Below are 24966 nucleotides of genomic sequence, written 5' to 3'. Positions count from 1 at the left end.
GGACCTGGGGGTCCTGGTGGACAAAAAGCTCTATATGAGTGAACAGTGTGCTGCTGTGGCAAAGCAGGCCAACAGGATGCTGGGTTGCACAAGGACATCACGAGGAGAGATGAAGAAGTCATTATCCCACTCTACTCAGCGCTTGTCAGGCCATACCTGGAATACTGCGTTCAGGTTTGGTTCCCGTTATGCAAAAAAAGATGGGGACAGGCTGGAGAGGGTCCTGGGAAGGGCCACCAAGATGATCCAAGGACTGGGAAGCCTGCCATAGGAGGAACAGCTGAGAGACCTGGGTTTGTTCAGCCTTGAGAAAAGATGGCTTAGGGGAGGACCTTATCACTGTGCTACAAAGAAGATGGAGACTCCCTTTTTATGAGGAGTCACGGGGAAAAGACAGGGTGTAATGGGTACAAGTTACTCCTGGGAGATTCCAATTGGACCCAAGAGGAAAATTTTGCCCAATGAGAACAATCAGCCACTGGAAGAATCTCCCCAGGGAAGTGGTGAATTCCCCAGCGTTGGACATTTTTAAGATTCAGCTGGACAGGGTGCTGGGCCATCTTGTCTAGAGCGTGCTTTTGCCAAGAAAGGTTGGACCAGATGATCCTTGAGGTCCCTTTCAGCCTGGGATTCTGTGATTCCTTTCTTTCAAATTAACATCTCTGTAGCTTAAGAAATGACGTAGTGATCAGACTTAATGTTTTGGCTTTCTGTTATTTTAACATACTATTCCTTGCTAATTTGATCCTCTGATTTAAAAACTGAAATAAGCTGTTACTCAAATAGGTAAGTGGGTGTAGTGATGAACTCCATTACCAGAAGCCTGTTCTGTCCAGAAGAGGTGTGTGAGTTTCTGAATCAGTAATGAGCACCAAAAAAATCAAATTATGAGTCCTTGAAGGTGTCATTCCTTTTATTGTTCTGTAAAGACATGCATGTATTAAAAAAAGATTAAATGCCTCTATCTGGAATGTGAAATGTTAATTTTCTGATTCATAAATGAAGAAAAGAAGTGTTGCTTCCCTTGCCTGCAAACGCTCATGTACTTTTTATTTCAGTGATCTAATTGTGAGAAAGATCCAAGGTGACCTGCAGTAAGTACAGAAAAGCTAGATATGGAAAGGCAGATGTCTGAATTTGCTGAACAAATGCACCAAGGTGGGACCTGCTTTGGCAGCAAAAATTTCCTGATCAATTAAAAGTGATGCTCAATAAAAAGATTCCGTAAAGAGATTGTAATTAGTTTTATATTGATGAAAGGTACTAGTCATTCAGGTGCATGATAACACCACGTATATCCTCCCACGTAGACATCTTTGTTGCCATGCTTAAGAAAGGTGCTTAATAAAGTCAGTTTCTTAAACTTTGAAGTGTTTTCTTTGTTGTGACCTTCCTTCTCAATTTAATTCAAAAGTAGAAACAGAAAAGTAGGATTCTTTCCCTATGATCTTGCAAGTACTGACAGATCATTAGGGTGTGTTCTGCTCAGGTGATGTGCATGTGGCCATTAGAGTGTAGGATTCTAATGTGTTTGATAGTGTAGGGCTTAAAAAACCTGACATCTAGAAAATTGCCTAGGATCAGTGTTTTTGCTTTGGCGGTGCTGTTGACAGGCCAGTTTTTGGAGGTCCCAGGCCTTTTACTTCCCCGGTTCAAGGAGCTGAACTCAACAATAGCAACAAAAGACTTTCACTATAGTCTGAGCAGGTGCAGGATAAATGACTGACCACTTGATGGATTGAAAGACTTTGGAGATGCCATATTGTTTCTCAGTGAGTCAGACATTCCTCTGGGTGTTGCTACAGGTTGTATTTTTATGTGTAATAGCTGCAATGGAAAGAAGGTGCTATTACTGTGAGGATGGAGTGTGTCGGCTCTTTTTTGGGTTTGGTTTTTTTTTTTGAGCAGCCAAATATGAAGGAATTTGGAAAAGCATGTGATGCTCAGTTTGTAATGTGAGTTTAAGAAAGCACTTCAATACTGAGCTATAATTAGTATGTTGTTTTACGTGAACTTGCCCTTGGTTTTAAAAAGCAGATGTGTATTGTACATTGAGTTGTATGTTTTGTTTTACTTTCTGAAGTGCAAAACCCCCCACTTCTAAGGGAAAATGATGAAGTTATCACTGTGGAGTTCAGTGTGGTCCAGACGGCCTGGTTGAAGAGGCCAGCGAATGCTTGTCATCTGAATGTACCCAAAGTGATTTAAGAAACCCATACGGAAACAACAACAGCTTTGAGCAATATTCTTACGTTTAGTCTTTTGATTTAGTTTTCCTTCAGCTAAACATACGAGTAAAGTAAAGCAAAACAATTAGCTCAGTATAAATTGTGTGTGTTTTTTATAAAGAACGGTGCCTCTGGTTGGAAGGGGAACAACCCAGCCGATGGCTGTATAGCATTTCTGATTTGGCAGCATTTGTGAGTGTGGAACTTGACAGGAGCAAGCCAGCTTTCTGCAGAAGGGATACATTTGATAGGAACACAAGCAGGCGGAGTGCCTGTCGGACTGAAAGGTGGTGGAGATCACAGCCCCCCACTGGCAGAAGCACATCTGGGCTTGTTTAGAAATCCCTGCTGGCGTTTCATCTGAAATAAAGTCCTTTTCATTCTCCCATCTTTCAGCAAATTGTTTTCCTACTCAGAACGGGCACTGCAGAACAGGAAGCATGTTTGTAATCAACAGAATTCCTATAAATTCTGGGTTGAGTGTCTAAAGTAGGTTTCTGTTTATGTTGCTTTATTTCTTGCTGTTTACCTGTTTGTTTGGTCTTATTTGCATTGTGTGTATGCACATATTTAGATGACAGTAAACCCAGCTATTATCTGAGATGTTTCTTAATTTATCTACTAAGTTTGGTGAGTGGGGTCACATGAAAATAGATTTACTTACAGGTTCTTTTTTATTTAGCTATCCTATTGCAAGTGTATGCTTAGTGAAGGCATGCATTTATTTAGCATCTGTTCTTTTGTCCATTGTTTCAGTGGGGGAATCTCTCCATCCTGTCTGCCTTCTATCTGCTAGGAGACAACTGGTAGAGACTTCCATGTTAACAGGGAAAATTGAACTTCAGTGGAAACTTCTGTTTTTTAAAATTATATATTCAATGTAATTCACTGCTAGCCTTGTTATCTTCCCTGCCCGCGCCTAGGAGACAGAAACAAACTAAATATACTTCCCTTTTTTGATACAGCAGCTACATTCAGATACGTACTTTCTATTTTGATCTGACATGACATGAGTGAAAAATAATTTGGAGATTGTTTTTCTAATTACCGATGTTTTATTCTCAGTTTTAAAGCAAAAAAGGTGACCAAACTCTGTTGACTGTAAATCACAGTCTTGCAACATAGTTGCTGAATTCAATATCATAAACACAACAGTTTTGATAGAAAATTTATGATTACGTAATGTACAGCCAGATAAAATATTTTAACATTGTAGTTGTCTAATACTATAGTTGCTTAAACTCCATAAACTCTTACCAGTACAATGCATGGTTGGGCGTCTCACTCCTATCAATGGCCTATGAAGTTGAAAAAACTTCAGTATGCTCTTATTTTGGGGTACAGTCTCTTTGGTTTTACTCATTAGAAGTTCATTTGTTTTTTTAACACTGGCCTAGAGTACAACCACATTACTTAAGATTATTTCTGTATTAATATATTCTGTTTTTTTCTGCTTTGTGGTTACCTGCCGAGTCATCAATAGCAAAGAATCTGCAAAGCGTTGAAGTTGGATTTTGCAGTTTGCTTGCTTTTAGAGTTACCCAACCTGAGTCTAAAAAGCTAAATGACTGATGTGACTCAGTTTTGTCTGGGGTGTGATTTGTAATTTGTGCTGCTCTTCTTCATTGCCTAATTGCTTTATTATTCTATTTGGGATTCTTTTTCTTTTTTCTTCCTTTCTTCTTCCATGAACCTGGACAGAACTATATAGCAATACATCATATGTGTAAAATTGTTAATAAAAAAAAGACAAAATTATTTTAAAAAAAAAAATAAATTTACAAGTCATTCAGGATCAGAGTTCATAGAGCTTTACAGCATTAGAGAACAAAGATGTATTAATAAAAAAAGGCATTTTGAAGTTTTTGTGGTTATAGTGTCCCCTCTTTGGCTGGATTTTGCAGAATACTGATGATCTTGGCGATAGCCTAAGACCCAAATCTGTAGACTTGTTAGTTTTGCCAATAGCATCAAAATGACATAGTGTTTTGTTAGGGGGAACTAGACCTTTCCTGTCAAGTTGTCTGCTTATAAAAACATGGCATTGACCTGTTTGGTGAATAGAATATTTGAATTTGGTTTGAATACTTTCCACGCTGATTTAACCTTTTTAAATCAAGTAGATTATTTTTCATTTTTGTGAATGTATGAGTTCTGTTAAATTTATCTCTGTTGCGCAGGATCATAAACAGTGGAATCTTTTAGCGCAAGAGCATATGTTGTGTCTTATAAGAGATAATAGTAACATTGTTCAAAGCATTGCAATTCTGTGCTTTTTGATAGATTTCTTTTGCATTCTCATTTTTTTGGATTTAACAAGAAGACGCCTAAGAATCCTAAGTAATTCGTAAAGGAGTGAACAAAGCTCAGTTAAAATATATCTCCTATTGTTCCTATGAAAAATGGGTTTTAATTTACAAAAATCAGCTCTGTATTTCACATAAAGAAATGGGAAATAGGGTAAATGTTTTATTAGAACATTTGCTTGATACAGTACCTGAACTCTGGTTGAGGTACAATCAGCCTTATTGATAAAGTGGATTAGATGGTAAATAATGTCATTTTGGTTTTGAAGTAACTGGTGCACAGAGGTTAAGAAATCAGAAGGGTTTTTTTCAGTCTGTTGGCTTTGAAAATCAGTAACTCTTAAGCTTATAACTAAATATATCTTAAATACAAAATACAGAAAAATGCTTTTGACAGTGTATTCCTTTCATCTTTTATAAACTTGCATATGATAAGGGTCAGTTTTATTATTCATTTGTTTTATCTTTAACCTTGAATTGTATTTAATAGTTGGATCTACTTCTAAAACTTTTTTCATCCATGTGTTGTTTTTGATAAAACTATAGCGTCACCTTTATATCAAAGTCATTCAACTCTAAGCTTTAGCTATTTAAGCACTAATATTTTTTTTTTGTTGCCATTGATTTGACTGAAAGTTTTAATGTGAAAGTCATTGGAAATTCAATATTTGGATTTTTTTACTTTAAGAATCTCTTTAGAGTGATTTTAATGTGAGGAACTGTTAAAAGAATGGATTTAGAACAGGAATTCAGGGCTCCTTTGAGTTATGTTTGCCTGATAAGATAGGGTCATTTGGGAATATTCTGAGAAGAAATAGGCTGTGTTAGCTTTAACCAGCATCTAAGAATGACTGAACTAATCCTTTAAAGGGGAAGAAATATGGCACCAAAATGGAAAAGTATATAGGTAGAAACCTCAGGAGACTAAATTTAGGGAAGAAAATTTGTGCTACAGTTGGGCATTTTAACAGACTGTAAAACTGTAGTCTAGAAAGGATATAATTTTGAACAGAAATAATATAATTTGAAAAGAATATCTCCTATCTGTTCGAGGAAGGATAGCAAGGTTACTAACTCTTTACAAGGCAACCTGTCTTTTTGTATGTAAACAAAATTATTCCTTTATGCTACAGGTGAAAGAAGTACTAACATTAAATTTAAATCTAGGTGGTGTCATTTTATGAGTGCGGGTTTTTTCTTTTTGTTTCCTCTTTTTTTTTTTTTTACCTTAGAATTTTATCATTTCACGAATACTAGTTTTTGTGCTCATGAAATATGACATACTGTTAGATCTAGAGACAGAAGGCTTTTCCTTATCACTGAAACAAGGTACAGCCAGACTACAAAGAACGTTTCATCATATTGCTAGAATGCCTCAAATCTCAGGCTTTTAATCAAGGTTGGTTCCTTGTCCCCACATACTGCCAGTACTGCTATTAGAGTTGTTAACGAGGTGGTGAATTTCTTTAGAAATGTAACATGTATGAGTGCCCATAAGATATATGTTGAGATCACAACACTGTTGTTACGTAGTAGTTTTGATCACTTCCAATTTAAATAGGGTTGAGTTTAATCCACTAAAAGTGTGAAGTCCCTTAATATTTGTTCCCTTTGTATTTCTGACTGCAAGCCAGTAAAATGATGTTAATTTAGCAGCATATTCTAATGCGTGCCTGAGTACTGTACTGTGATGCTTTTTATGTTCAGTAACAGTGTGCTATTTATTCCAGGATGATGTGATGATGCCACAGCGGGTTAGACTGCAGCACGAAGCTGCCATTCAACACCCAAACAGTGTGAGTACTTCTTTCTTGTGTGTATTTGCGTGTTTTTCTTTTACAGAGTGCCGGATACATCTTTAAAAGGATATGAAAATTTCACAGTAGGGCTGGTGGAGGCAAAGCAATAACCAGTGTATTCTTTTCCTTTATTTTTTAATCCTTGCACTGAATAGTAGCTTTGATTGAACTTTTTCCATTTATTTTCTCTGTTCAGTAAACCAAATGGCATTATGACAATGATACTCTTTTTCAAATAAGTATACAGGTTTCACTAATGTATGTAATCTAAAGAAGAATGCCTTTCTTAATGTAGCCTAAGTAATGTGAAAAGCTGCAAAGGATGAGCTACAGGTATGGTGTATTTGTTTTTAATATTTAAGAAACTGTAAACTGTAAGGAATGTATGGGTTGTTACCATTAATAAATTGGCCTACAGTTAAATGGATGTTTCTCCCCCTGCCTGCCTGCAAAAGAAAACATTCTTAATGCCATTCTTTATTCTTGTGAAAGAAACTCTCAAAAACATTCTGTAAGATACTTGTTTTATAATCTATATGATTTTGATTTTAAATAAATTTCTGTGATTAGGGCCAGTATCCTTTAGAGACAGTTTGTATATATGTTGTACTTCCCTGAAGATAATAAATAATTTGTTATGGCAATTACTTTATTTGTCAATGTTATCGACATAGATACTCCTTTATAAACTTGAAAACTGAGTTTGTATTCCTATCAATCAGTAATGCTTGGCAAAAACAGGCTTATTGTTTTCACATCTCTGACCTTTTCTCTACTGAGACTTATTTCAATGTGCAAGACGTTTCCCGCAAGTCTCAGAACAAAATAGACAGTTTTAGGATTATCACTCTCTGGGAATTAAACACCTTTTGAACTTTGCCTCTGAAACACACTTGCTTCAAAGTAGAGATTATTGCTGTTTTTCCAGCTGCAGAGTGTCTGCCAAGCAACCTGCTGCTTAGTGGTGGGATATGTACCTGCTCATCACACCACCTGTAGTAGGCCTCTTATGAAATATGATAATCCTTACAATGTAATTTATCAAATTATAGTTTTAGTAGTACCTGAGTAGCAGTTAAATCTAATTCACATTGTGAACATAATAAAATGATCCATCGAAAGTTGGTTTTGTTCTGATACCAATCAGTTAATGTAATTCTGTAGTAAAATGCCAAAAAACCGGAGAGGCAAGTTGATCCAGTAAGCTTGTTTTATAGAAACCAGTGCTAAGAGCTGTCATATTTCTCACTTATATGCCTTCTATATCTGTGTATTAAGACTTTTTTAAAATTAGACTAATTTCAAATGAACAGATTGGAGTCTATTTAGAAAACACTTCAACTGTTTTGTTTATATTTTATTATACTTTAATGCCTAACAACATCCAGTATGAACTATTAAATGACAATCAAATAAGTAATAATGAGTGCCTGAGTAGACTGGAGGGCATTTCTTCATGATATAGTCTAAGCAACACAAACTTGTTCTTCAAATGCCCTAAACTAACTTAAACTTGTGGTCCTGTTTTAGTGTGGTACTACTGGCCTATCTGCAAAGCTTAAATTGAGCTTTGCGCTTCGCTAAATAAAACTAGCCAAAGTCAGCGTGACTTAGCATGGGAAATAAGGGTTTCCACCTCTCAGTTATCTGACATGTTAGTACCTAAAATCTTCAATTTAGGAAAGTGTAAAAATTTTCAGAAACGAATGGAGAGAAAGGCCTGAGATTTTAAACCTTAAGAAAAACGGTAGATGTGCGTGTGCTCCTCATAGGGCATAGAGATAGTACATCTGGCTGGAGCCTGCCTCATGCCAGCATTTGCTCTCGACTTTCTACTGAATTGGAGGGTTTCCTTGTACCTTTTTGGACAATGACCTTGGTTTTCTTTTTTTTTTTCCTTTTTTCTTTTCTATAAACTTCTTCTGGTTTTTAGTTTCTATTAGCTCTTGCCTTGTGTTGCCTTTTATATATGAGGATTTTCCTTCTTGAACCCTACGACGGCAAAAATGAATCTGTGTTTTAATTTAATGGAACATGTTTTTCCATTTTACAGGTATAAAAATGTTTTTAATGCCTACGTGAAGTGTACATTCTGGGTTAATGTTACGTTTTATGGAACTCTAATTCAGAGGCCTGAAAGGAGAAATGGGAACATCTGTTCCTGGTGAGCAAATGCATCTGTTTGGTCCAGAGCTCCCCAAAAGTTCTGACACAACTTGAGTTACTTTGAGAAAAGAAAAGTTGACCTTCTGGCCACAAATCTACTGACCAATGTCAGCCTGGACTGTTGTTCTTAAATGAATAATCTCTCTACTGTTCTCAGAATGATCATGCCATTCAATTTTCTGGCCTTGGAAGATGGTTCAGGATGTTTGAATAAAGTTCTGTTCTGTATTTGAAGTTCTTGCCCTAGCTTCAGTCAGTATGATAAACCAGAGTAGGTGGAGGATTTAAAAAAAAAAAAAAAAAAAAAAAAAAAAAAAAAAAAAAAAAAAAAAAAAAGCAGAAGCTTGAGAAATGCCTGTGAAGCAGTGAGCTTTTTTGGTTTGTTCCTGAAATTCTAATTTGCAGACTTGGACTTTCCACTGTTTTGCAACGTCTTCTGACCTGGATTTTTGACTTTATGTAGTTTCAGTGTATACTTTCCGAAATCTTGTTCCTAATCCTGGCTTTGCTGGTTGTAACTGAGAGCCAGAATTCCCAGTGGAGTCTAATATTGGAGGCTTCAGTTTACTGTTGTTACTATTATAGATTTACAGGTAAGAAAAGTCTCCAACTACTTAATTGTGCTTTAAAGAGCACGAGCAAATTCATCTCTACTATCTTAAGCTATTCTTATCTTGAAGACTTTTTTTAAAAGCCTTGTAAGATGGAACTGTTCATCAGTAACATTTAGAGTGGAGGATTTTGGATCTCAGAAGACAAATTACTAATGCATTATGATTTTATTAAATGCAGCTCTCTAGAACCGCTATCATCCTGTCCTCTGGTGAATATTTTACATTATATCCAAGTCGTGTTGGCAGGGATTCTATAATTAGGACACTTTTAGAAGACACAGGTTTTTAAGACTTTACGTATTTATACTGCAAATTCTTTAGCTCTGCTAGCTCAATATGAATACCAACTTTTAGCAGTTTGAAGGGACACTGTACTGTCTATCGATAATATAATAGCTGCCAACCTTTTGGCACTGATTGTCCAGTGCACACGTGCACATATGCTGCATACAAACGTGCCTTCAAATTGCTTATGCTCTAATCAGATAAGAACGACTTTGTTACTAGAGAATGAACAACTGTTACTGAAGTTTCTTGCTTTAGCTTTCTGTTTATCCCTAGAGGCAGCATCTATCCCATTTCTCCAGAGTAAGCCAGGTGTTGCTTATTTACCAACCACAAATCATGTATACTTCATCGGCAGCTAATGAGTGGAAAGATTCAAGAACACATTTCCCTTAATTCTGAAAAAGGCAGGCCTTCATATCTTAATTTAGTTATACTTATGGATCTCCTCCAGAAGAACACCTTTGTGTACATACTAGTCTTCTGTTGAAGAAGGCTTTTGAGTTTGGAGTAGCCCAGGAAATGTGCAGTTTCAAAGTTGTTTCCCAATCCACACACTCAAAACCCTCTGACCTTCTCATCTGTCTTAGAGCCACGCTGAATGGTTTTGGACACCATTTTGTCTGCTGGGCATGGTGTTACTTTATTCTTCCCTCACACTGTTGTTTAATTCGAGTATGTGTGTGCCCCCACAATATGACTGTGCACATGAACAGCATGTGGCTTCCAATTCTTACATCTTTCTTTCTGCAGAATTGCTTAGAAAATAGCTAAGCTCTTCTCCACTGTATCTTGCGTCTTCCCAATGGCTGGAATCAAAATGTGGGCAAAAGAAATAAAGAATGTTATTTCCCTTTGTTTTCACTGACTGAATAAGAGGAGAATCTGTACCAGTGTCTGAATGAACACCTTTCTTTTTGTCGTAAAATAACTAGCCTTTTTCTCAAAAATGTAGGATACCTGGGCATGTGAGAGAACAATGAGTATAAATATTAGCATTTCTTCAATGAGAAATTCTCACTGTTTTGCATCTCTAAAGCAAAATTTTGGCGTATTCTTTAGCTTGGATTTAGACCAAGAGCTGTAACGCCTAAGGCCATTTTAACCTATTGCATTATCTGAATGTGTTAACCAACTGACTACGTTCTGCATATCTTTGATGGTTAACGTGACTCTAAGACAGTTGGTTGGATTGGGTGAATTTGAACAGTGCATGACACTGCCAGTTCACAGACCTGTTCATCTGCCTCTGGGAAAGCTGTAAACAGATATTGTGCAATCAGCAAATGAATTGGAGAAATGAACAAATGACTGAGGTAGCAGAGCTTCATCCTTTCTTTAAGGCACAACTCTAGGCCAAAGCGTTGTATCTCCTTCCACCACCCCCACTGAAGCTCACAAACTAAAATTAGAAATTAAATCTTTTTTTCTTTTTAAATTTTCTCTTGGTCTGGACACATACATTTCTTGATTTTAAAAGTTTTAGTGTAATAGATGAGGTTTATGTATAGTTACTGTATGCTGTGCCATTCTGCTTGCCTAAACCTGTTACTCATTTCTATTACATCTTAGAAAGACTGGGGTTTTTTCCCCCCCCTCCCTCATTTTCCTTACCTATTGTTTATTGAGCACTGTTCGAACCCACTAGTTTGAACCATTTCACTTTTTCTTTTTTGTGACTAAAATGGTTAGATGATTCTTCTTCAAATTACCTAAAGAACAACAGTGCTTCAACTATTTTTATATTGGCAAGAGACAGGGGGTTTGTATGAGTTAATCTAAGAGAGCAGTATTGTGAGAATGGCTGAACAAATACTGGGTTTTGTTGTCTTCCGAGTGCAAAAAGATTAATAAACATTCTTACATCATTTGTCAGTGAGTTCCATATTTTAGATCTAGCTCTTGTCCTTGAAGGGAAGGAGGTAATCCTAGGTAGTCTGAGCCAATTTCCATATGCTGTCTTGCATATCAGAGCAGCTCTTTAAGTCAGTGTGTGCACTGGTTGTTTTGTATACAAAAAAGAGCACTGCATGTAAATAGCATGTTCCAAGTGATTTGTTTTGTTGAGTAAAGACATTGTGTCCTCAACTAGTGGGGGAAAAACATCTAGAACAGTTTCCATCTCATCTCGGGTGTGCGATTGCACATGTAGAACCCCTGTGACAGAATTTCAGTGCAGCATCACCCACTATACTGGCTTGTACAACAGAAACTTTTCAGTGTAACCTTTTACTGAGCAGCTGTGCCATAATATATCGCGTTTGTGGGGTTTTTTTTGTTTCTGCTTATTATCACAAGTCTGGAATAAAGGCAGAAGATTGTTTTATCCACCTGTGCCAGGCCAGGCTGCTTCATGATGAAAGGGAGGATGGATAAAAAATAAAAATGGGAAGAAAAATAAGGAAGGAGGTCACCTTATATATTGGCAGTCAACAGTAGCAATTTGGGAATATTGTCAGTCCTCAGGGTGTAGTGATTTCACATTCCACATACCAATGGAGTTTGGTCACCTCTGAAAGATCTTAAAGCCTTTTGTTTGCTGTATCTTCTTATTACTCTACTGTTAGAGTACTCCTGAAAATAACAGATTACCTTTCAGACTACATGCTGTGCTTCCTCTCTGTACTTTTTCGTGGGAGTCAAAATTGTTATTATGCAGTTGGGTAATTACATTGCACTTAGACATGGATTTATTTTATCTAATGAACAAGGTAGCCTTGCTAGTATGGCTAGAGCTGGCAAAATTGAGATGATGCATGTCTCCTATACATATGTCTTGTTCTTAAAATAGTCTTTTGTTACGTAGTACTAATTGAAATTCAGAAACTTGTATGGGGGTTCGTATAATTGCACCTGGTACTTTTTTTTTTAACTGGAAACCATGCAAACGAACAGTTTATTAGATATCTTGCTGTTCTAGTGTAGTTGCCAGTCTTTAGTAAACTCATTAATAAGTGACCTGAAATCTAAATGCGTTCATGAACTATTCAGCGTATTTGGATCACAGTATGATGTTACACAGTGAAAAAATCTGTGCTATACTAAGAGTATATCTTCGTGGGGGGCGTGAGCAGAGAGACGCTTGCTTCAGCTGAAAACTCTGTATCTGAGATTAGAGCAGTGCTGAACCCCACCTAATATTTCCTGCCTTACAACAGTATTAGCAGGGCTTCTATCTGCTCTCACAGCTGCTTTACAGCTTCTTGTCAGCCTGGAACACAGGCAGACTGAGGTTGTATCTGCCTGTAGAGGACCTACCCTCAGGAGCTTTTGAGATGCAACAAGGCCAAGTGCAGGGTCCTGCACCTGAGTGGGGGCAGCCCCCAGTATCAATACAGGCTGGGGGATGAAGGGATGGAGAGCAGCCCTGTTGAGGACTTGGGGGTACTGGTGGGTGAAAAGCTGTATATGAGCTGGCAATGTGTGCTCGCAACCCAGAAAGCCACCCGCATCCTGGGCTGCATCCCCAGCAGTGTGGCCAGCAGGGCGAGGGAGGTGATTCTGTCCCTCTGCTCCGCTCTGGTGAGACCCCACCTGGAGTACTGCATCCAGCTCTTGGGCCCCCAACATCAGAAGGACATGGACCTGTCGGAGCGGGTCTAGAGGAGGGCCATGAAGATGATCCGAGGGCTGGAGCCCCTCTACTGTGCGGACAGGCTGACAGAGTTGGAGTTGTTCAGCCTGGACAAGAGAAGGGTCTGGAGAGATCTTATAGTGGCCTTTCAGTACTTAAAAGGAATTACAAGAAAGATGGGGACAAACTTCTTAGCAGGGCCTGCTGCAATAGGACAAGGGGTAATGGTTTTAACTGAAAGAGGGTAGATTCAGGCTAGATGTAAGGAAGAAATTTTTAACAATGAGGGTGGTGAAACACTGGCCCAGGTTGCCCAGAGAGGTGGTAGATGTCCCATCCCTAGGAATATTCAAGGTCAGGTTGAACGGGGCTCAGAGCAACCTGATCTAGTTGAAGATGTCCCTGCTCATGGCAGGGGGGTGGGACTAGATGGCCTTCAAAGGTCCCTTCCAACCCAAACAATTCTATGATCAAGTCTTGGTTGATCGAAGTAGTGTGATGCAATGAATGAGGACTTCATTCAGGAGTGAGAAGATGCGAATTTTCTTCCAGAGTGGCTTTGCCATTCCTCATCTACTGTTTTAAGGAAGTGGTCAACAATGGTGTTCTGTAGTCTAAGCCTTTATTCCTGAGGGATTTTATTACCTTTTCTCTACTTAAATTAGACAGTGTTTTAGTCTGGACTGCAAAAAATAGGTAAGGAGTATCTTGGATGTAATTTGGCAGGTGTGAAGAGATAATAAGCATGTGTGAAGCTTTGCTAAACTGTCATTAAACATAACTACATAATACTGAACTATTAGCTGTCTGATGTGATAGAAAAGCCCCTCTACTTAAATTCTGTCCTTCCTGTGTGCAACAAGTTAACGGTTGTTGGTGATCTCTCATTCTGTGCCTGCTACCGAGGTTTTACCAATCTCCCTTTTATTGTTTTGTCTTCCAGTTGTTGCATATATCTTAGCAAGAAATGCTTTTATTTTGGACATGAACTGGATTAAAATCTTCATCGTGTAGAATTTAAGTAATCTTTGTTTTGGCTTAGTTAATTTGCATCAGCTCTTCTTCTGTCTCCCTTGCTCAGCATGTTTGAGAGATCAGGGTGTGTGTTGCCCAGGCATGTCCTAGCAAGCAGTGCCTATAGAATTTAGCTTTAATATAAGCATTAATTCATAAAACAGCTATTAAAGAGAAATGAATTGGATACTGGCATGTCTTGAAGGATAGATGAATAGGTCAAACTTGTTTGGTTAACCCTGTTGATAGGAATTTGCTCCACTAAATGGACTAAGTAGATCTGAGGAGGCTCTGGTCCATCTTTGGTACGGACAGAGGGGAAAATGAGATTATTTCCCTGAGGAGATTACCTACAATTGTCGATTGTCCAAAATCAGTTTATTTTTGATGTAGGAGAAAAAAATGTCCAGAGAAATATTTTCATGGACTAGCATAACTATTCTCGTTGGAACTTCAGTACTTCATACTCAGTTCCCATATTCTGCACACTGTAAACAAACTACAAGTCTTTAACATTTTTCTTCAGCCTATGGAAAATGTAACTCTAAATTAAGGCTATCCAGTACAGATACTCAGGAAAAAAAATAAAATATATTTATAACTTCAGGAAACTGTCATTAGGGGGTTTGAAAAGTTATTTGTAATATTTCAATAATCATCTTTTGGTATGGAGGGTAGAAATGAGAGCAGCAGTCGTGTGAAGGTTTTATTCTAAAGTGGTGACAGTGGAGTATGTTTAGGAGGAGAAAATATGATTCCTTTTCTTTTTCTGCACTGAAGAATATGAAAATTCTTTGTTTGACAATGAGAGTATTATTCTTACGATGGTTTTTACTAATTGGGCCTTTCCATGTGTATCACCCAGATCTGCTGGAATTCAGCTGTGTCTTTGCTTTTTATTAGGCAGCTTCCTTAAAGATTCTTTTAAATTTGGTATTTCTGAAAAACCACAGTGCGTTTTCAAAGTCACAATGTCAGCTTAAGTCTGTTATACATTTAATCAAATATCCCAAATGAGAAACATCCCAACTTACACCACTTTGTAATTAAATTTGTATTTAATATGGCCTCCACATGCCAATAACCCCATCAAACGATTGTTATTACTAGAGTTTGATATTCATGAATGTCTGATTGTAATGTGGACTTTCAGCATATTTCATTTTTAAAACTACGTCTGAAGTAATAAACGTTTGAAAATCAAGATCCCCTCCTCCTCGTGTTTAGGTATTTTGCTGTCCTGACAACTATTATTAATCCAGTCCTACTTTGTGGAGCTACAGACACAACAGAAATTAGTTTTAAAATAGAAATTATGCAAACATATTGTTCTTTTTGACGGTTCTTAAGCTTTATGCAAAGGACTGGTTGAGTTTACTTCATTTGCATCAAATTCAGATTATGTGTGTACTCATATTTATAAAGGTTGAGCCAGGATGTTGGTTTATCCCAGGATGGCAGATTTTGAATGAGGGCTTCTGAGGCCTGGGACTTTTTCCTACCTAAGCTAGTTATCAAAATACTGGGGCTTGCTCATTTGCCTTCAGAAATGACTTCTGAAACTCATGTAATGTGCTGTAGTGTCTACAGACGTGCTCTAGTATCTCTTCAGTGATACTTCCTTGAAGTTTTTCTAAAAATGTGATGTTCCTACTCCATGATTTCATATGCATGAAAACATCCTTTTTAAATGTAGGTGTGGTATGATGCTCAGCTGTGCTCATTCTGATTGCACCACCTTGACTTCTTGATTTTCACATAAATTCTCTACAGAAAATTCAGACTTCCTTGGGTTTTAGTTACTCTCTTTTTTTTTTTATGTGCTGAAAATAAACATGTAACATCTTATTGTGGACTTTGGACTCAAACCAGTGCCAAGTAGAGGGTTTAACAGGTGTTCTTAAAAATGGATTGCCACAAGATAAGAACATCAGTGGAAATGGGTATTCATCTGACCTAAGGGATTCTCTGGGGAGTCAACACTATCAACATATTTTATAATTTTTTAAAAATGCCTTAAATACACTAGAGTGTTTTGTATCTTTACACCTAATGCAAATCGCATCATAGGTGCCATGTGTTTTGTGGAACACTGTTTCCTTGGTTGGAAATGAGGGGGAGAGAAAATACATTTTACCACCTTCTTCCTCGAGTACATAATTTTGGAAAGATTTTAATCACATAAAACCATTCCTTCCATGTATTTTTCCCTTTTGATTACACAAAATGATGGTCACAAGATCCTTTTTACAGCCACTGGTATCTTCAATCATTTCATCTTTCTGCTGCATTAAAAAATAAAAGGCCCTGGACCTCTAGAAAAACACAATATAATTTAAATAAAATGTTTTAGTATTTTTAACAGTATAAATTTTAATTCTTGTTTTCAAAATCCAAAATGCTGATTGTTGGTATAAATATCTAGCCTGTTTAGCTGTTGCTGTACCCTATAAATTTCTTACTGATTAAAGCAGATGTTTTAGTTTTTGTGGTTATATATGGTTGAATCTTAGTTTTACAATCATGCTAGTTAATGTAATAAGGTTCTAGCTATTCTGAGTAAATTACAAATAAAGACTTGTGAAAGATTGTGTTAATCATGTTTTCTGTGAGAAGAGGGTGATCTGACAAGGTAGTGCTGAGTCACAGCTGTGCAATTAAAAAGTACGCTGCGAGCACTATTTCCCAGGTCTACTTGAAAAGAAGTCCTGGACTGTCTCAATCAATTGCTCTTTTCATGGTAGATTTCTACTTGGCGCTTCCAATAAAAGATACTAGGGACGCTGCTGATCCATACTTGTAACAGCTAGAGGTGCTGCACCAGTACCTAAAGCTCTGCTGATCTTTCAGACAAATATATATATATATATATATGTGTATTTATAAAGAGGGAGGCTGTACCTACCCAGGAAGAAAATGAAAACTTTCATAAAGTTTTTACAACTAAATAATATTTAAAATATTACATGGATGAAAACCAAAGAAATCAATACAGAGAGAAAAATTGTCACTCTCCTGTCAAGCTTTCCTTTGAATTTCAGGACATCTTTGCAGTGTCACATCAACTGAGGGGAGTGTGTGTGTGGAAATCAATACAACAAAAATAATAGAAGTAGAGTTTGGAGACAGCACAGGTGACGTCTACCTTTCCTTTATACGTCAAGATGTAGGCATGATTAACAAAAAACTTTTCTTAAACATTCAGGATGAGGTAAATGTCTCCTAATAGCTTTTTTAGTTTAGGAAATGGCCCTCTGTGGGCGCTCATAAACAGGCATGTTGGGGAGAAAGGCATTGTGCACGGGAGAGAAGGGCTTGTTATTTGAGTAGGCTTTCTTATAGAACATTATCTAGGATCAGATGTCATGATACTTCTAATTAAAGCTTCACTAAGTAGCTAATTACATTATCTTCTAGGAGGTTTACGTCATTTAGTCGTCATATTTCTAACATGAAACAACACTGCGCACTTTCTCTCAGTGTGTGGAAAGTTTTGTACTTAACCTTTGAAAGCTGCATTTCATTTAAGTTGAGGAAAGCAATTTATTTAGGACCAGAAAACTGTGGATTTCTGCTTGCTAAAAATACATATTTTTTCAATACCTGCTTCAATATCATTATTAGTTGGTTAATTAAAAAAACTTCATAAAACTAAGTTCCTTAAGAGAAGAGATATTACATGAAGAAATCACGTGTATGTATGTAGTAGGTGCTAGGTGCCTACTACCTTATAGTTTATGCTTTTGCCTGTCTTTGTTAATTTCCTGTTTTTATAAAACTAGGATGGAAAAAATTGGTTAAAATTGGAGACCAACTAATTTTTCATCATCATTTCCTCTTTAGTACAACAGGAGGGTTCTGACCCATAGGCTTTCTCCTGAATAAGAAAGATTCTTTGTCCCAGGGGAAGCTGTAGTGATTTGAAAAAAAAAAAAAAAAAAAAAAAGGCAACAAAAAAAAGCGCCACATCTGCAGAAACTCTGTTGTTTTTAATTACTGTCAGCTCATTTAATCTTTGCTTCCTCTCACCCGCTTCCTTTTCCATTTATATGTGCAAGGGAAAACAGAAAAACCTAAAATGATGAAAATAGGAAACATCTCTACCTGAATAATGCATTTAAAAACAAACGCTAGTGAAAAGTTGGAACAAGTTCTGGCATGTAAGAGAGTGGCTGATATTGCTGCTGGTTACAGAATGCTGATTTTTGAACATAAGAGATGTTCAACTGAAATATTCTTGTATTTCATTGGAACAATTTTGTAACTCACAGAACAGTGACTATGTGTGCCCGTAGTACAATTTTGTAACGTATGTGATAATCTTGCCTAGTTCCTCTGAACGTGATCGTACTTCTGAACTGTGTATTGATCAACAAGTAGTTGAATGTGCTCGTTAGACTTGTGTTTCGTACATCATGGCTAACCCAGCCTACTGTCACCAATTTGGAGCATTGGTTTCATGGAGAACTCCATTATCCTATTTTTATATTATTATTTGTACTGTTTTAATTGTAGCATAGTTATATTTGTATTCTGGTGCTCAACTCCTGAAAATATTTTAAATATAGTGGCATAAAGTACATATCCGTGACTTTTATTCTGCTAATCTTATTTAGATACAATTAACTCCACTGCTGATCATGTGAAGTGGTAGAGCAGAGAGATTCAGGTGCCTAAGCATAGAGAAGCGATGATGTTTTGCCACCTCAAGCTGTCTGAGACCATCTGGACAGGACTGGCAGGTACCAGCGGCCTGGCCCTTCTGTGAAGTGGGAGCTGAAGGAAGGGCCACCAGGCCATAAGCTATGTGCTTCTATTTGGCCACTTCTCCCCACAAAGATCATTTAAAGTCGTTTATGTTTTTAAAAGTTACTTGTATGTTTTTTCAGCATATGCATTTGTTGGTAGTTAAGATAAAACCCGATCACTATTTTACGTTCTTAATATTCTTACACATTACTGTCTCTTGCTGCCATAAATTTAAAATTATTTTTTATTTCTCTCCCAAGAAGCCACCACTGAAGCAATTAAATAAATAGCTAAATAAGCTATAAGTTACATTTAATACATAAGTAAAGTAATTGTCTGTCTAGAAAGTGAATTACCTCATCTGATGTTGTAGCAGAAGGGATTCTCATGATTTTCTCTCTTGATTAGTCCGTGACGTGCTATAGTTCTTTGCTATGAGCCAAAGCATTTTTTTTGTTTACAGTTCATGTTACTGCTTCCTATACAATATTAATATTGCATTACAGCAACTTCCCAGTTGGAATATGAAGTGTATTGCATTTGTTGTATATACTACATAGTTTGATCTGGGTCCAGGTATATGCCAGTATATAGTTAGCATCTGTAACATAAAAATAAACTTGCCTAATTAGATCAAAAAGGTGAAGCTTGGATGAACTCCATTTTTGCATAGAAATGGATACTCAAAATATTTAAGAAAGCATTTCTAGCGTGGAGAGTTTCTTGTCATCTGAAAGTCTGAATGTGTGTGAAACAGGCCAGAAAGAATTTTATCAAAGATTTAAAAACTTATGAAAGAAGCAACAGTGAAAGACCTTTCACTTCCATTTAAAAGCTGTAAGGAAATTTTCAGTGAAGTGAATAGAAAAGCTGTGTGAGACCCAGAGGAAATGGGAAACAGTGTGCAGTTGCTTCTGATGCCACACCTTACACCGGGGAACTAGAGGAAGCCATTTGTACTCTAAATAATCCAGAGTTTGATTGGATGAAAGAAGCTGCTTAAATGAGCTCTGCTTTACAGAAGTTGTGTCGAAGGCTCAGGTTGAGTTACTCTATGTTGGTGATGTTTATCTTGCAACCATGTAAGTCAAGGATCCCAGTCATGAGTCAGTCCTGCTGGGAGAGGAATGGTACAGCTGAGGAGCAGAAAGGTGTGGAGTCTCTTTGGCTGAGGATCTACAAATAAATTTGATTGCATAGCAACGATTTTAAGATTTGTCTGTAAAACGTATCTCTTAAGATGATGCTAAAAGCGGACGTGAGTGGTATTGGTTCTGAAAGTGAAAAGAAAGCAGGAAGCCTGTGTGCTGTGCAAAAGAGTTTGCTGTTATGTTAGGGTAGAGGGAAGTGTGAACATTTCACTTCTTACAAAATGCTAACTTTGTTATGGCATTGTTTTTTCTGTTCCGGATTAACATCACTGCAATAACAGTAATTCCTAAATAACTTGTTTATTTGATGAGTATTTTTTTCCTAATTATGGTGTTTTCAATTCCCAAAGGCTCAAAGTATTTTAAGTATTGTAAGACCAGTACAGTAAGTGCAGAATCATTGTTACAAGCCAAAATTCAGAGAAGTCATTTGGAGCGTGCAATGGAATTATATATATGGCTACATGGATATAGGAGGAAATTTTGGCTAAGAATCTAAGTCAAACTCTAGAAATTACACAAAGTGATGCATGATACAGAAAAGAGCTGTCAGGATCCAATTTAATAACAGTTATTCTGTCTGCCTTCACCTCTCCTTGAGTGTATGTACAGATAATTGATCAAATCCGTTCAATTTTCTCTGGAAGTGTAAGGAGTTGAGATATGAACCAATTGTTTTTTGGACTTTGGGGAATTACAGTCCTTTAGCTGAGCACCTGGATTCAACTTTTTTTTTTTTTTAGGTTGTTTAAACTATCAACAGCTTTTATGAAAATGGTAAGACTGGTCAGAAATTAATATAAAAATATGAAACTCTGTCCTCTGCTTCTCAGTAAAATTTCAAATTATATAGAAAGAGATGACTGCACTTACTACTTGGCTCTAATTGAAAACCAGGTTTTCAGAAAAACAAATTTTTATCTCTTGCCTCGTGAAAGCTGTTTGTGATTCTGCATTTGTTCAGCTTAGGCTGTGACTATTTGAATAAAGAAACTAAGTTTCCATATTGTATTCTTACAGAATACCTTTTGAGAAAAAAGCGCTATGTAATTTTTCCATTCTGACATTCATGCCTAGATTTGTAAAGTGTCTTTGTAAGTTATGAAATCCTAGGCTATGCAAGAGAAGATAGTCTGACTTGGTTAATGAATACCAGCAAGAGTTCTGTAAATAGTTCCGTTCTAAAATAAAAATCATCCTCACAGAACAAAATCTATGTACATTTGATGCAGCTTCTGTGGAGTTCTTATGTCTGTGGACTGACCCCTTTAAAAACTTACCTATGAACTCTTCTAATTGATATTAATTTTAAAAGAATTTTGGGTTAACCTTCTGAAAATGCCCTAGTATTACTTAGCTGTGATTCAGGAGAAAGTTAGGATAAGGATTGAAGTTGTCCATAGTAATTCATAGTTGTCACTGAGGAGAAATTTCATAGTTCAGAGACATTTTGTTTTGTAGGATAAGCAAATCGTGATTTCTTTTTTATGTTTGTTATTTTGATTGTATTTAATCATATTCTAAATTGTGATGTTTCATTGCCAGCAGTCCCACAGCAAGATCTCTTCCTGGTGTTTTTATTCCCACATCAAAAGTATTCATAACTGCACGTGCAGAATTCTAGCCTGACTGCTTACATCTGTGTGGAGTTTACAGCTCTGTAAATAGAGATACCTGTAAGAGTTCGACTTGCTGTGCTCAGCATATACGGCTACATTCCTTATGAATGTGGACAGCTGCACTCCTGGGGTTCTGCTTGGCTTCTTCCTTGTCTAACCAGAGATTGGTAGAGCAAACGGTTTAGTGTTTGTATGAAATTGCACTAATATATGTCTGTGCAGTTACAGATAATATGAAATCCCTCTAATATTCTGGTTTTCAGGCATATTGAAAGCTATTTATTATGCCAATAGCTGTTCAGAATATTATAACTAATGTTTAGCCCATACAGCTACAGAACAGTATTAGAGAAGAAAATGCTGCTCGAATGGGTATATATAATACTTCAGTGAACAAATCAAAATGGGGTGTCTACATTGTTCTACCATGAACGAGACAAATCAGAATACAGATTATTTCTTTTTCTCCTTATTTTATATGAATTTCAAGTAATGTGTGGTATTATAGTTCACGGCACTGTTGGTAGGATTGTCTGGTGTTATCCAAGTTCAAATTTCCATTTGCCAAACTTCGACTATTTAGGTTGAAATTTTGTATTCTAGATGTCTGCCTTTGGATGACTTTCCTTTGACAATTTCAACCACAGTGGTTCAAACATTCCCAAGACTGAAGCTATTGGGAAGACATTTCTCAATGTTAGTCTTCTAGAGACCTTTGAAAGTCTGTAACTATTTAACATTTGAGCAGAGCAACTGTGACATATTATATTATATTATATTATATTATATTATATTATATTATATTATATTATATTATATTATATTATATTATAAACATAGAAGGAGGCTAATAAGGAGTGTATAGATAATTCTTGGAGTTCCCATGTTTTGAATGCTTATTTTATGATTTTGTTACCATGTGGGTATACAGCAGTTTACACTATGTGATTTGTCTCATTTTGCTTTAGATTATTGGTTGCCAAGTCAGAAGAGAGCCACCGGAATCTACTGAACGGTATACTCGCTGGATCAATAATCTGACCGAAGAACAACTTCTTACACAGGTATTCTTGTTTCAGCTGTCACTGAAATTACAGCAGAAAAATTGAGCAAGAGTTTTATTTACATGGATTTTTTTCAATCATTAGCAATTCTTGATAACTTCCTAAGGTTATCAGATTCTTAAAGGCTAGTCTTTTCAATAAGAGACAAGTTTATGGTGCATGTGATCATTGTGTAATGAAGACTTCACACTGAGTGAGAATGAAGCTTTCAACATCAGGTTCAGAGTGAGCCTTACATTTCTCACAGCTGCCTCTGGTTAAATGCATATGCTTTAGTGTTCTAATAATTAGTTTAGGGTTTCTTTTTTAAAAGGTGTATTTAAACACAAAAGGAAAAAAAATCCTTCTTTAGAATTATTTCCCTTCCCCCCTAAGGTTAGGTACTGACTGCTTCTGTATCTGTTTAAGTTTTGCTAGATATCGTTTTAAAATAGCACTTCTTCGAGCATTAAACATTATACATGTTTGTAAGTAAGATGCGTCTTGTGCAACTGAAGATGACAGTTTTGGCATAAAGAAAGGTTGTTTCGTTAGGCAGGCAGCCAATGCTGAAGTAAAAGAGACTTTGGCAAAAACAAGTTAAACTGTGGAAGAAATCAATCCAGCTTGTGGAGGAATGTGTGTACTGAGTATTATAAGAAATCTAATGGATGGTTAGCAGAAAACATCCCAGCAGGCATTAAGATGCAAGTATTTGGGGTCGGGTTTTGTGATGTTATGGTAGGGAGACATTTGCTTTTGATTTTCCTTGATTTAAGTGGCTGAAAAGATTAACATACCCTTGTTTGTTAGACTTCATTGTAAACTCTGTTGTGTTCCCCATTATCCTAACCCCCAAAGACGCACTTAGAGGCTCTGGCATGGTCATTGTAACACAAGAACTAATCTGTAGACCTTGTTTTAAAATCAGCAGTGGTATTATGGTTCCCTATAATTCACCAAGTGAAAGCAGTTACAGAAAAAGCTACCCATGGAATATTTGGATTTGCTTTTCGGTATGGTATTAGAAAAAAAAAAAAGATTTAAGACAGTGAATTTATTGGACAGCCATATCTGAGTCACTGTGTTGTTGAAAAGAAGAGAAAGAAAAAGGTAAAAAAATGGTGCTACACAATCTGAAGTGTTTCATCTAAGTGGCCACTGGATGGGGTCTTTAATGAATTAAGCTGTAAATTAAAATAAATATCCTAATTCTGAGATTATTTAAGGGGGGTATGCAAAAAGAAAACTAATTTTAAGATGGGGATGTATGTCTTCTGGAAGAGATGATTTAATATAGTGGTTGTGATAGTAGGATGCAAATACAGTGACCTGGGAAATCCCTTGCAATCTTATGTGCCTACAAATACCTCTTAAAGCCTTAATCAAGCAGCATGTGCAATCCATTATTTTTACATATGATTTAGATTCACACATTTTACAAATAGATGAGGAATTTTGGAAAACATATTTGGTTTGGAATTAGAAGGCTCCATAGCAGAACTTGTGCTACTTGTCCATGAGTTTATTAACAAGATGAGATTTATAGAATCACACTAATAATGCATTCCTAAATATTTTTTTTTTAACTTGTTACCTGTTTTCTACCAAATTTAGTGCAGAAATAGAAGTTCCTCAAAGACACTAGGTTTCTGAAAATTCTGTGGAAGTATGAAGCTAGGAGAGATTGTGCTGCTCCAGCTGCAATTCATATGCGGTTGAGCACCACAGAATCCACTTGGACAGAGATTTTAGGTGCCCAATCATAAGACAAGCTTCAGCTGTGGCAGAAGCCTGTAGGAAGTTTGGTTTTTCTAACTGTGGTGCTAAAAGGACTGCTTGATTTCCAGAGCAGCGCATGTCAGCATAGGGCATCTCTCCTGCCTCGCTATCCATTCTTCGGATCAGAAATTCAGGTAGGGAGGTAATTATTTTGCTTTCCTGGACTTAAGAAAGTATGGGGAGGAGGAGGATGACTGGGGAGTAAGAACCATCTCAGCTGTTGTCTAATACTCAGGATAGGAATCAATTATGTAAGATTGGGCTGGATTTGTCCCACTCCCCTGCCCTCAATGCACCCTATATTTTATTTTGGATGTGCTTTTTTAAACTTTCTTCAGTAAATAAGGAAACTATAATGATGGGTCTTTGCTAATGGATTTGCAGAATCTCTGGGAGGAGTAGTCCTTTAGGGAATTCAGGAAAATTGGCTTTAATTTACAGCATATTGTCTCCAGCAGTTTCCTGTAGTGAAAGAATGTTCAGCTTTTTTTAGCTGTCTCTGTACTCAGTGCCCAGTGTTTTTTCCAGTTACTTCTGTTGCATTTCTGTATCATGCATATGCAAATTATTTGTGCTCTAAATTGGGAAACCAAGCAACCAATTAAAAAAAATAATCCAATTGTCAAGATCATGTAA

General features: G+C 36.8%; 1 protein-coding gene across 8 annotated transcripts in view; it reads left to right on the top strand.

The window, feature by feature from the left end:
- The window catches only part of B3GNTL1 (UDP-GlcNAc:betaGal beta-1,3-N-acetylglucosaminyltransferase like 1), a 127887-nt gene that overhangs the window by 13321 nt on the left and 89600 nt on the right, over positions 1 to 24966 (top strand). For all 8 annotated transcript variants that reach the window (XR_010073228.1, XM_063351636.1, XM_063351635.1 and 5 more), the window contains 2 exons: positions 6265 to 6330; positions 22474 to 22569. Coding sequence is in view for 7 of the 8 variants with exons in the window: in XM_063351636.1 (XP_063207706.1) it covers positions 6265 to 6330; positions 22474 to 22569 (162 nt within the window). In the remaining variant the exon portion in view is untranslated. The remainder of the gene's footprint in view (positions 1 to 6264; positions 6331 to 22473; positions 22570 to 24966) is intronic.

Source organism: Chroicocephalus ridibundus, chromosome 14 (genome assembly GCF_963924245.1).
Source record: "Chroicocephalus ridibundus chromosome 14, bChrRid1.1, whole genome shotgun sequence".
Lineage (NCBI taxonomy): Eukaryota > Metazoa > Chordata > Aves > Charadriiformes > Laridae > Chroicocephalus > Chroicocephalus ridibundus.
The sequence above is the reverse complement of the archived record's forward strand: the minus strand, read 5'-3'. Positions and strand labels throughout refer to the sequence as shown.